General features: G+C 35.0%; 2 protein-coding genes across 2 annotated transcripts; both read right to left on the bottom strand.

Annotated features, from left to right (window-relative positions):
- Positions 1 to 193: 193 nt before the first annotated feature.
- Positions 194 to 2,856, bottom strand: LOC141670402 (protein ACCELERATED CELL DEATH 6-like). Its single transcript, XM_074476227.1, has 3 exons — positions 1,907 to 2,856; positions 1,266 to 1,798; positions 194 to 1,053 (listed from the first exon to the last, which is right to left on the bottom strand). Exons 1-3 carry the CDS (start codon positions 2,544 to 2,546, stop codon positions 409 to 411), a joined length of 1,818 nt encoding a protein of 605 aa, XP_074332328.1. The 5' UTR covers positions 2,547 to 2,856; the 3' UTR covers positions 194 to 408.
- An 8,195-nt stretch (positions 2,857 to 11,051) lies between these two features.
- LOC141675307 (protein ACCELERATED CELL DEATH 6-like) lies at positions 11,052 to 13,714 on the bottom strand. The gene is made up of 3 exons (XM_074482025.1): positions 12,765 to 13,714; positions 12,124 to 12,656; positions 11,052 to 11,911 (listed from the first exon to the last, which is right to left on the bottom strand). Exons 1-3 carry the CDS (start codon positions 13,402 to 13,404, stop codon positions 11,267 to 11,269), a joined length of 1,818 nt encoding a protein of 605 aa, XP_074338126.1. The 5' UTR covers positions 13,405 to 13,714; the 3' UTR covers positions 11,052 to 11,266.
- Positions 13,715 to 14,095: the final 381 nt, after the last annotated feature.

Here is a 14,095-nt window from a genome sequence, read left to right as displayed (position 1 = left end):
TCAAATATAAACATGATGGGCACTTATCGACCAATTTAAATTCAAGAAACACAAATAGGTTGATTTAATTGCTAGCTGATTTAATTGCTTCACCGCAGATAAAACACTACAAGCTTCTTGGTTATGTTTTCAGATCAGAATAAAGATGATCACTGCTTCAATATCATCAGGCATATTTCTGCTGCTGCTTCAATATCATCCTTACCTGTTTATCATATCATTCACTAAAAAATAGGTAAAAAACATATATAGACTACAATACAGAACTGAATACCTGCTTAAGTTACACTGAAGGAGAACATTCAAGAAGTTTAATAGTTTATTGTAGCAGGTCTTGAGAAAAAGAGAGGATGAGAGAAGTACACACATGACTACACAAAAGAGTCTCCAGATTGAAAGTACTTGAAATTAATATGAATCATGCTCAACTGGATCATAGTAACTCCCAGAAGCCAGCATTAACAAACAGAAAGGATAGTAGGAGATGTAACGTAATATAGTATGGGTGGAGGTATAAGGTAAATTGAGTGGAATGAAGAGTGATAGAAGACATGCAAGAGATATTATTCCCAATATCAAAACAACATTGGCAAGCCAGACGAGTTTGCTAACCACAAGATACACGCCTGCCATAAATGCCAACGACATCATTGTGAGAGAGATCCCCAATAATGGTATTGCCACTTTAAGAGCATTGAGCACCAATGTAAGATCACCTAACTGTGCCCAGATCAGGGTGACAGCCACCATAATGGCACTATACAATGCTATAGTGTCACAAATCACGAATACCTGAAAAGTGATCTTATTTAGTAAAGTGGCCATGCCCTCGTCTGGCTCAGAATTGCTGTAGCCACCAGGCATAGTGAAACCAGCTGCAAAGGTCACCGTAGCTACAAGGGTTGACACCAGCAAGAGAGTGTTGACCCTATCCTTGCTGTAATCCATGTCATATGGCTCGTTTGTTGCAGACTTTAGTCTGTCCAGTTTGGGCTTGTTCTGAAGCTTTGCTTTTTCAGTTCCAGCAGACTTTAGTGCCATCCATGTTAATCGCTACACAGGACATAAGTATGTAAGTTTTATTTTTATTAAGACCTCTCTTGCTACATACATATATCTCTTCAATGTATAGGATCTCCCTTATATATTTTAGACTTTGTTGCTCCGAATAATTGTGAAGGACACATCACTTTAGGCGAAAATAAAGTACATTGATGGTATTATCCTATAAATGCTACCAAGTATACTTTACAGCAAATATATACCTGTCTATAGGAAGTCATTGCTTCCATTTTTTCTTCAGCAGAATCTATAGCCGTTAAACCTTCGAGGTTCACAAGCCCTAGGTCAACTCTTTTATCCCATGTCAGGGAACTTAAAACTTCTGGATGCCAATTGATTGTTGCCAGATGCAAAGGTGTGTTGCCATCCTTATCCTTTTCATTTAAAAGCAAATCAAGCTCTGGGGTACTAAGAATGTACCTCACAACACTGTCTTTCCCATACATAGCTGCAACGTGAAGAATATTTTGATTATCATCATTCACAAACTCTTTCGCATCTGGACAATGCTGAAGCAATTTCTTAAGTATCCCAACATGGCCGTTTTTTGAAGCAGAATGCAGAGGGTAGAATCCATAAGCATTCTTTTCATATATGTCCATTTTAAATTTGTGAACTAAGAATTCGACGCCCTCTAAAAAATTAAGTGCTGCTGCATGATGAAGTGGAGTTTGCCCATACTCATCTTTGACATGTATAACTGCAGGCTTTATTTTTCCGACTTTTTGCAACAGTTCTGGAGATTGCAATGAATAATATATATGAATCTAGAATATTGTTAAATCACATAAATCAAACTATAATAAGTTAATAACAAAATAGAACTTAAAGTGTGTAGAAATACCTATATTCCTTGCTGTTACCGTGGCATGGACCAGAGATTTTCCCTTTGTAATTGCTTCATCTAGAATATATTGATTGGTATAGGAGAGCCTGGTGATTAATATAGTTTTAGCGCAGTTGATTTTCTTAGCTTCAATTGCCATGTATAATGCTGATTTGCCCTGCTTATTTACATAAAATGCATCTTCTATATTTGCTTCAATGAGGTACTCTGCAACCTTTTCATGATTATTCTTCACTGCTTCATGCAAAGGTGTATTACCATCATCATTTACATCAACCCTTTCTCCCAATTTACCATATGGTGTCTCATCATTCCTCTCTAAATCAACATCAAGTGAAGAGTCCTTTTTCAATTGGTCAATCTGGAATCTTACAAGGACATCAACTACGCCTAGGTGACCAGCGCTAGCAGCCATGTGGAGGGCTGTGTCGCCCCTGTGATTTCTTTTGCTGAGCAAGGTCTGGAAATGGTGGACAAGAAACCCTGTGAGATCCTCGTTTCCAAAATTAGCTGCCACATGAAGCACGGTATTTTTTTGAGGAGTCATCTGGTTGTAAATTGTCGATGGGGTCTTTAAAGCATTAATGAATCCATCAATATTTCCTTTCTTTGCAGCTATGTACAATCGAAGATTCATAAAATGTGGATCTGAATCATGATTAGGAACTTCATCTGATTTTTCAACCTTTTCAGCATCCAGCAATTGTTTCAACCTTTTATGTCTTCCTTCCCAGAGCTTAGATTTTTTTACATCTTCAATTTTCAGCAGTAATGGATTTTTTATCCCATATTGTAGGAAATGGACCCCCTCAAGAAAGCCTATTGCTGATGCAAACTCAAGCGGATCAAGTCCCTCGTCGTCTTTCAGAAGAGTTAGCTTAGGTTCTTTCTCTGTTAGTTTTTGTAATATCACTGCGATTGAAGATTAATATCTATTAAAAACAATATTAACATGCATTTGCTATATCAAAATTATCAATAATGGCATGTCTGCTTAAAGAAACATATGCAATATATATAGCCATCCCATGTAAGCTGTATGGGTTGATACAATCATCTAATGATTTAGACAATAGTTCAATTTATGTAGCCATCCCATGTAAGCTGTATGGGTTGATACAGTCATCTATTGTTTAGGCTGCCTGGCTAAAATTAACATAGTACGACTAGGTAGCGAAAACATGAGTGACCAAAATTTACAGTCAGACCAGATACAGGGACACGATCCACATATAATTAGAAACTCTATTCAACATTTTTGTGGATATGTACACTGTAAAATCAATGTGACAAGACGTACCTATATTCCTTCCCATTATGGCGGCATGTGGAAGAGATTTTCCATGGACAAGTTGTTCACGTAGAAGATGCATACGTTCTGATCTTCCATTTAATATATTGTTGACATGCTCAGTGTTGCCAGCTGCAATGGCCATATATAATGGCGATTTTCCTTGTTTATTTACATAATAAGCTGCTTCCACATTCTGCTTTATCAAGTACTCTGCAATATGTTTATGATCATTAAGCAATGCTTCATGTAAAGCCGTATTGCCCTCATCATTCACCAGTACCTTCTCCTCTAACCTTTGTTTAACTAAGGCCACACGTTCTTCATCGGTCAGCACCCTACAATCGTCCCAGTTAGAGTTACGATACAGACTATCTTGGTGAAAACTTAAAATGATATCAACACCACCTAAATGCCCCCCTCTGGCTGCCAAATGTAATGCAGAATCAGCTTTGTGGTTCTTGCATGTGATTAAAGTACGAAAATGGTGAACGATGAAACCAGTAAGCTCCTCGTGCCCGTAATTAGCTGCCACATGAAGAAATGTATCTCTATGAGGATCGGTCAACTGGCTGAAAGTTGTTAACAAAGGTAGATCTTTCATTTTAGTAAATTTTTCCAGGCAGGTGATAAACTTGTCCACATCTCCAACCTTTGTACCTTTGTAAATTTTATGACTACGAAAGCAGTAAAGAAGTTTCCTCCCAAGTCCTACCCCTCCGTCCCAGCCATTTTGGGCACCGAATACAACTATATTATAATAGCTGAAATAGAGATAATTTGGTTTAACGATAATTTCCTAATTTTGATTATTACAAAAATAGATAAATAGTGTTATATATCTAATAAACTGCTAAATTATTAAACCACTACTAAATATAGTATACTTATCCTACTAAACTACGAATACAACTTATCCTATTATTAAAAAATATAAATAATAGTGTTACATATTTGCTAAACTACTAAATTGTTAAAATACTAGAAATAGTCTATTTATTCTACTAAATTACGACCACATGTTATTCTTTTATTTTTATTATAAATTTATAATCATTATATATTTATATAAATATTTTAAAAATATAATATAACTTGATAAATAAAAAATTTAAAATATTAATGGAAGCTCGTGCATCGCACGGGATTTATACTAGTAATATTAAAAACGGAACATTAAAAATTTGGTTGTTGGTCGTTCTATTATATTTAAAATAGGACACTTAATATTATATTTAAAACAAGACTCCTAAAATTACTCGCCTATCAATTTTATTATATTTAAAATAGGACACTTATATTATGACACTTAATATTATATTTAAAATAGGACACCTAAAATTAATCGTCTGCCAATTCTATTATTTTTAAAATAGAAAACTTATATTATATTTCTATCTATACTATTATATTAAAAACGAAATATTGAAAATTTAGTTGTCGGTCGTTGTTGAACGTTAGATTTATTATTAAAAATTTGTATTATTTAAGAGGTATAAGGTTCAAATTCTACCGCCAACATATTAAGTGCCTGTTTGGGGATTATATTTGCATCATATATGGGCTAAAAGCCCAATTCATTTTACTCGGTACTGTTTGGCAATCTCATTTTTCAGCTTCCATTTCACCATTTCTGATCATAATTTATAAGTTGGGAGGCATGTACTTTCTTCATTTCATTCTCATTTAATCCTGGTTTTCTTTTTAAACTTTAGCTTTTATTTATCAACAATTAAATTAGGTAGGTTTATTCTATTTTTACTATATGTTTCAGGAGAGCCGCCACTCAGGTTGTTGTCGTTAGTATTTTTTTTATCATTTTATTGATATAGATGTTTCGGTATTGTTATAATGTTAGAATATATTTTTCAAACTTTTAGTTTATTGAGAATATTTATGCTTTAAAATTTATTTTTTAGTTGAAGTCCATGTATTTAAATCATTGTAATAAGTAATTTTAAATTTTAAATTCTTGTATAAAAATTATTATATAATTTTTAAAACTTTTTTTTAAAAAAATTATAACTTATAAGTTATGATTTACCAAACACAATATCAACTTATAAGTTACTTATACGTAAAATTATCCAAACACCTAAATAACTTTTAAGTTACAATTTTCATATCACTTATATGTCACTTTTCAACTTTAAGTTATAAGTTACATTTTTTAAGAAACCCCAAACGGGCCCTAAAATTATAAAAAAAATAGTATTCTTTAAGAGGTATAATCAAAATTAGAATTTATAATATATATGATAAAAACAACCGTGCATCGCACGGGTTATATACTAGTATATATATATACTATATTTTAATAACCGGAATGGGGTATAATTTGGTTCAACGGTAATTTCTTAATTTTGGTTATTAAGAAAAAATAAATAAATAAAGTGTTATATATCCGTAAAAGTACTAAATTATTAAACTACTACACATAGTCTACTTATCCTACTAAATGTTGGGCTTGCTGAGCATGCCAACTCCACATTAGTATGATATTGTCCGCTTTGGGCCGAGCCCACACGGGTTTATTTTTGGGCACCTCCCAAAATGCCTCATACTAATTGGAGTTATCTGGCTGCTTATATTCTAGCAAACTGCCCCACCCACAAACGATGTGGGACAACTCCTAACAATCTCCCCCTTCACACATCGGGCCCGATACCTGTCGATTCTGCCACCTCCAGTGTGACCAGACTCCCCCTCGACCCATACTGAAAGTCCATCTGGCTATCTGCTCCCCCTAGGCCCATATTGGAAGGCCCGTCCGCCTTTTCCTTGAGCCCATACTAGGTAACCCATCTGCCTCCTCCTAGGTCACTTCCGAAGCCATCTGAGATTGTTCTGGACCGTTTATAACCTGAAGCTCTGATACCACTTGTTGGGCTTGCTGAGCATGCCAACTCCACATTAGTATGATATTGTCCGCTTTGGGCCGAGCCCGCACGGGTTTATTTTTGGGCACCTCCCAAAAGGCCTCATATTGCTTGGAGTTATCTGGCTGCTTATATTCTAGCAAACTTCCCCTCCCACAAACGATGTGGGACAACTCCTAACAATCTCCCCCTTCACACATCGGGCCCGACACCTCTCGATTCTGCCACCTTCAGTGTGACCAGACTCCCCCTTGACCCGTACTGGAAATCCATCTGGCTATCTGCTCCCCCAGGCCCATACTGGAAGGCTCGTCTGCCTTTTCCTAGGTCACTTCTGGAGCCCAATTGAGATAATTCTGGACCGTTACAACCTGAAGCTCTGATACCACTTGTTGGGCTTGCTGAGCATGCCAACTCCACATTAGTATGATATTGTCCGCTTTGGGCCGAGCCCGCACGGGTTTATTTTTGGGCACCTCCCAAAAGGCCTCATACTGATTGGAGTTATCTGGCTGCTTATATTCTAGCAAACTGCCCCTCCCACAAATGATGTGGGAAAACTCCTAACACTAAACTACAACTACACCTTATCCTATTATTAAAGAAATAGTGTTATATATCCGCTAAATTGCTAAATCGTTAAACTACTAGATATAGTATACTTATCCTACTAATTAGCTGGGGATTTAGGGTCAACAGTGGCATTAGAAGGAGGGGAGCTTCTTTCAAACAAACCAATGGAAGAAAATAGTCCATGCCACCAACATCAAACAGAGATGTCGAAAAACGTGCCCGAGGTTCAAGCCCCGACTACCAAAGACGTCAAAAGTATATCAAAAAATCAGATCTAAAAAAGAAAATAGTGATGCAACCCCAGGCCTTACTATTTGATCAGGAGGACGTCGTTTTCGGTGAAAGGTCAACTCAGTCAGATCCCGTCGACAGGAAAAAATGACCTAAGGGCCGTGAAAGGATGCTTGTCGAAGCCTCTACAGGATAAAAAGTTTTGTCCAGCGATATGTGTTTGTATCTCGATAAGAAACAGCGAGCTAAAGGCAAAGATGTAGAGGAAGAAGATGATGTAGTTCCAGAAGACGACGAAGAGCTCGAGTTACTAGAAAGAGAGCGTAAGCTGCTAACAAAAAAATCAAACATAAAAGGGAAATAATGCGCTTACATCGCGAGTTGTCCGAGGTCTCAGAATATAGCAAGTCTCTAGAATATCAAACTGAAGAATATGACTCCATTTGGCTCCCATCGAAGCAGTCGACCTTCTCTGAGTATGAAGAATCAGCAGGATCCTTTTATTCAAAAAGAAAACAAGAAAAAATGAAAGAGGGCAATGCTTCCGATGTGGAAGAGAGTCAATACGCGAGCTCGAAACGTCATCAGACCTCAAAGCTCTCGAAGTTAGCAGATGACTTAACTTTCATAAAAAACTATATTCAAACTCTAAGTGGAGGTATCAAAGTAGCGGATAAAAGCACCCTCTCAATCAAGATCGAAAATGCCAAAATTAAAACAGATTTAAAAGTCCCGCCTATTGACTCCTTCGATAGATCTATGAACCCATCAGACTTCATCAATTTATTTGACGGAAGAATGGACTTCTTTAGCCACTTAGAGGTAGCTCGATGTCGATTCTTCTCTACTTGTATTAAAGGCACAACGCTAAATTGGTTTAACAATCTTTAACCTTGTTCGATTGATTATTGGGCTATTTTGAAAAGCAAATTCAGAACCCGTTTCTTTAGCAAAAAATGAGGCGAAAAAATAATAGCCTCACTCATTACCGTCTATCAGTGTTCGAACGAATATCTGAGAGCATATGTAACTTGTTTCCGGGCTCACATTGCCGAGATCACAGACTTCGCCGATCCTTTGGCTGTTAATTACCTCATAGTTGTCATCGATAGGTCACGACACAGTCAGCTCCTTGAAGAACTTTTCGAGAAATATCCCAAAACGCTATAAACGGCCATCAAGATTATTAAGAATAGATTGACTCTCCAAGAGGCTGTAGGGAGCATTTAGCATTCTCGGTCCTCAAAAGCTCAATATACGGACTTATTATAGAGAAGAATGTGAAGTACTTATTATTGTTGTCACTCAATTGATTTAATTTTCAATATAGATCAAAGTTAAACACAAAACGAGTCAAATCACAACGTCTAATGAAATCAATAAAACCACTTATTTGGTGAGTAATCTACTAAAAATCAATATATTTGTTTAAGTTATGTTAATCAAAAAATTGAAGATCATATCTTTGAAGTACTCGCAGCATTTTCTTCATTATTTATCAGATTTATATATAATTGCATTTTCTGTGTAAAAATACATGACATGACACAATTTAGCACATCTTATCGATGAAAAAGAACACTAAATGTAAACATATATTTTACAGAAAGATGATAACCTTTTCTTCTTCTTCTTGCTCTCAAGGGTCTCCGCTGGCTCACCAAATAATCTCTCTTAACATTTCCGAGCAAAGCATCTTTCTAAGCATCTTTCTCAGAGGAATGATTACAAAATAGTTGTATGTAGTTTTTTAATCATGTGCTTGGTTGCTATTGTAGGATTTTATCTATCACAGAAGCATGGTAAAACATTTTCGTTGATATAAAATCCATATAATACGCATACAGATCATAATTTAAATCGAGGGATCGTTTCTAACCTTTAAAAGCGATCCAAGAACTACGAGCGGAGATCCTTAGCAGCTGCTCCTCAAGTGTGAAACACTCCACCGGTATCCACCAAGAAATCGATGTAATGGAGGAGGAGGAGGTGGAGAGAATTAGGGATTTGTAAATTTTTAGGTTGAGGCAAAGATAGGGTTTATAATAGTATATTTATAGGCAAAATTTTCAGCTGAAAATTTTCCCATAAAATATTATTATTATTAACACTTTATTATTCTCACTAATAATTAAAACACCTTTTAATTATTAATCCTTTTTCTAAATACTTTAGAAATAATTCTCTCTCTTGATTTAATTTCCAAAAATTAAATTCTTAATTAATAATATTAAGAACTTTTCTTAATTAATTTATAATCAATTAAATCTCATTTAATCAATTATTAAATTTGCCAATTAATTATTTATTTCATAAATAAATAATTATCAGCCATTATTAAAAGAAAGCTTACAAATATTATAAATATTATGTTGTTTAACATGCATTATAATTTTGTATAAAATAGTTGAATTTTATTGTAGAAAAGATAATAATTTTAAATCCTTGTTACAATTAAACAAATAAGTATAATTCCGGTCATATTTTTGAAATAATGTCCTTTATGTCATAGAGTTTTGTTTACTTTTATCAATCTTATTTGTTGTGATTTTTATAAAGAAATTAATTTTTTTAAGAACTTAATAGAAAAAGTTAAAATCTATTCGGCGTATTTCAAAAAAAAACTTTAAGAATATTAAAATATAAAAATATAAAAAATATAAAAAAGTAATTTTTTTATTAAATAATAAAAAGTAAATACATCATATATGAAAATATATGAATAAATTTATACAAAAAATTTGTCAGTGAAAAACAAAAAATTAATTCAATTTTTAAATACAGAAAATGAAAATAAGTTAAAAGTGTACAATTCCAGGACAATTATAACCATAGTGAGGGACAAAGTCATTAATATCGTAGAGCTGGCACTTCCATATCATTTTGTACAAAAATTATGTAACCAATTCTTTACATGTAGCATTACTCTTCTATAAAAATGAATTAAACTCATCCTTAAACTAGGAGAGACATGAAGTATCAGATCAACAATCACAAATAATCTTTAAAATTTTAACCCCTCGACTCGACCCTGGCTCTGTTGGCTCCGTCTTTATGAGTATGACTTTGCTTTTACGAGATTTCTAGGAATTTAAAGTGCTCGTCACTTCATTCGCGCAATGAAGTTTGTTATTTATAATATAAATAGGTATAAACACAATTCAAATGATTATAAATTTTTTCATATTTTCTAACTCAATAGCATCCATCTCATATATTAAAAAGCTTATAAGCAGCGTGATTATGAATCGATTTATTAATCGGCACTTTGTATTACCATCAATCTATATAATATTCGAAAATACAAGTCGCGAAATCCCTCAATATTACAGATTTTTCGTTTTGTAATATATATGTCCAATTGTAGTGCTATCACTTTTGTAAAGTGATTTTTGTTCTGAATCTTTGTTCCGTTATAAGAACAACTAAGTAGGCTAATTCTCTTTGGCAAAAAAAAAAAAAAAAAAAGGAGTTCTTCCGCTTTAGTTTTGTCACATTTGGGTTATCTCTCTTTTTTTAAAACCAATTGGGTTTGCAAAGCCATACATATTGTATCCGCAGTAGCACTGGCTAAATTAATAATCATTGTTGATATAATCCGGGTTCGATCCCCGGCTGCGGAGCTTCTATTTTTGTTCTTTACTTTTTGCTCTTATCATCTTGTGTGTTTCTGAGACTACCTTCTTGCAACATCTGATATCTACATATTTAATCAATGAACTTTAAGATTTTAACTGCCCCTTACAAATTGAACATATGAAGTTCAGGTATGTTACTTCATGAGACAGTTTTGTTCTGCTGCTCATGTCTTGTTCATATACGTTTCGATGAATTTGAACTGGGATATGTTTAATCTGCCCTCGTCGTCTAGGCTTACTATTTTCGAATGAGACCATAAGTTGCAGAAGCCCTTCTAAATCAACTGGTTGCAAACAACTGCACATAGGACCGAATCTTCGTTTACTATACCTATATTCAAATATAAACATGATGGGCACTTATCGACCAATTTAAATTCAAGAAACACAAATAGGTTGATTTAATTGCTAGCTGATTTAATTGCTTCACCGCAGATAAAACACTACAAGCTTCTTGGTTATGTTTTCAGATCAGAATAAAGATGATCACTGCTTCAATATCATCAGGCATATTTCTGCTGCTGCTTCAATATCATCCTTACCTGTTTATCATATCATTCACTAAAAAATAGGTAAAAAACATATATAGACTACAATACAGAACTGAATACCTGCTTAAGTTACACTGAAGGAGAACATTCAAGAAGTTTAATAGTTTATTGTAGCAGGTCTTGAGAAAAAGAGAGGATGAGAGAAGTACACACATGACTACACAAAAGAGTCTCCAGATTGAAAGTACTTGAAATTAATATGAATCATGCTCAACTGGATCATAGTAACTCCCAGAAGCCAGCATTAACAAACAGAAAGGATAGTAGGAGATGTAACGTAATATAGTATGGGTGGAGGTATAAGGTAAATTGAGTGGAATGAAGAGTGATAGAAGACATGCAAGAGATATTATTCCCAATATCAAAACAACATTGGCAAGCCAGACGAGTTTGCTAACCACAAGATACACGCCTGCCATAAATGCCAACGACATCATTGTGAGAGAGATCCCCAATAATGGTATTGCCACTTTAAGAGCATTGAGCACCAATGTAAGATCACCTAACTGTGCCCAGATCAGGGTGACAGCCACCATAATGGCACTATACAATGCTATAGTGTCACAAATCACGAATACCTGAAAAGTGATCTTATTTAGTAAAGTGGCCATGCCCTCGTCTGGCTCAGAATTGCTGTAGCCACCAGGCATAGTGAAACCAGCTGCAAAGGTCACCGTAGCTACAAGGGTTGACACCAGCAAGAGAGTGTTGACCCTATCCTTGCTGTAATCCATGTCATATGGCTCGTTTGTTGCAGACTTTAGTCTGTCCAGTTTGGGCTTGTTCTGAAGCTTTGCTTTTTCAGTTCCAGCAGACTTTAGTGCCATCCATGTTAATCGCTACACAGGACATAAGTATGTAAGTTTTATTTTTATTAAGACCTCTCTTGCTACATACATATATCTCTTCAATGTATAGGATCTCCCTTATATATTTTAGACTTTGTTGCTCCGAATAATTGTGAAGGACACATCACTTTAGGCGAAAATAAAGTACATTGATCGTATTATCCTATAAATGCTACCAAGTATACTTTACAGCAAATATATACCTGTCTATAGGAAGTCATTGCTTCCATTTTTTCTTCAGCAGAATCTATAGCCGTTAAACCTTCGAGGTTCACAAGCCCTAGGTCAACTCTTTTATCCCATGTCAGGGAACTTAAAACTTCTGGATGCCAATTGATTGTTGCCAGATGCAAAGGTGTGTTGCCATCCTTATCCTTTTCATTTAAAAGCAAATCAAGCTCTGGGGTACTAAGAATGTACCTCACAACACTGTCTTTCCCATACATAGCTGCAACGTGAAGAATATTTTGATTATCATCATTCACAAACTCTTTCGCATCTGGACAATGCTGAAGCAATTTCTTAAGTATCCCAACATGGCCGTTTTTTGAAGCAGAATGCAGAGGGTAGAATCCATAAGCATTCTTTTCATATATGTCCATTTTAAATTTGTGAACTAAGAATTCGACGCCCTCTAAAAAATTAAGTGCTGCTGCATGATGAAGTGGAGTTTGCCCATACTCATCTTTGACATGTATAACTGCAGGCTTTATTTTTCCGACTTTTTGCAACAGTTCTGGAGATTGCAATGAATAATATATATGAATCTAGAATATTGTTAAATCACATAAATCAAACTATAATAAGTTAATAACAAAATAGAACTTAAAGTGTGTAGAAATACCTATATTCCTTGCTGTTACCGTGGCATGGACCAGAGATTTTCCCTTTGTAATTGCTTCATCTAGAATATATTGATTGGTATAGGAGAGCCTGGTGATTAATATAGTTTTAGCGCAGTTGATTTTCTTAGCTTCAATTGCCATGTATAATGCTGATTTGCCCTGCTTATTTACATAAAATGCATCTTCTATATTTGCTTCAATGAGGTACTCTGCAACCTTTTCATGATTATTCTTCACTGCTTCATGCAAAGGTGTATTACCATCATCATTTACATCAACCCTTTCTCCCAATTTACCATATGGTGTCTCATCATTCCTCTCTAAATCAACATCAAGTGAAGAGTCCTTTTTCAATTGGTCAATCTGGAATCTTACAAGGACATCAACTACGCCTAGGTGACCAGCGCTAGCAGCCATGTGGAGGGCTGTGTCGCCCCTGTGATTTCTTTTGCTGAGCAAGGTCTGGAAATGGTGGACAAGAAACCCTGTGAGATCCTCGTTTCCAAAATTAGCTGCCACATGAAGCACGGTATTTTTTTGAGGAGTCATCTGGTTGTAAATTGTCGATGGGGTCTTTAAAGCATTAATGAATCCATCAATATTTCCTTTCTTTGCAGCTATGTACAATCGAAGATTCATAAAATGTGGATCTGAATCATGATTAGGAACTTCATCTGATTTTTCAACCTTTTCAGCATCCAGCAATTGTTTCAACCTTTTATGTCTTCCTTCCCAGAGCTTAGATTTTTTTACATCTTCAATTTTCAGCAGTAATGGATTTTTTATCCCATATTGTAGGAAATGGACCCCCTCAAGAAAGCCTATTGCTGATGCAAACTCAAGCGGATCAAGTCCCTCGTCGTCTTTCAGAAGAGTTAGCTTAGGTTCTTTCTCTGTTAGTTTTTGTAATATCACTGCGATTGAAGATTAATATCTATTAAAAACAATATTAACATGCATTTGCTATATCAAAATTATCAATAATGGCATGTCTGCTTAAAGAAACATATGCAATATATATAGCCATCCCATGTAAGCTGTATGGGTTGATACAATCATCTAATGATTTAGACAATAGTTCAATTTATGTAGCCATCCCATGTAAGCTGTATGGGTTGATACAGTCATCTATTGTTTAGGCTGCCTGGCTAAAATTAACATAGTACGACTAGGTAGCGAAAACATGAGTGACCAAAATTTACAGTCAGACCAGATACAGGGACACGATCCACATATAATTAGAAACTCTATTCAACATTTTTGTGGATATGTACACTGTAAAATCAATGTGACAAGACGTACCTATATTCCTTCCCATTATGGCGGCATG

The sequence above is a fragment of the Apium graveolens genome, chromosome 7 (assembly GCF_009905375.1).
Source record: "Apium graveolens cultivar Ventura chromosome 7, ASM990537v1, whole genome shotgun sequence".
In the NCBI taxonomy this organism is placed as follows: Eukaryota; Viridiplantae; Streptophyta; class Magnoliopsida; order Apiales; family Apiaceae; genus Apium; species Apium graveolens.
The sequence above is the reverse complement of the archived record's forward strand: the minus strand, read 5'-3'. Positions and strand labels throughout refer to the sequence as shown.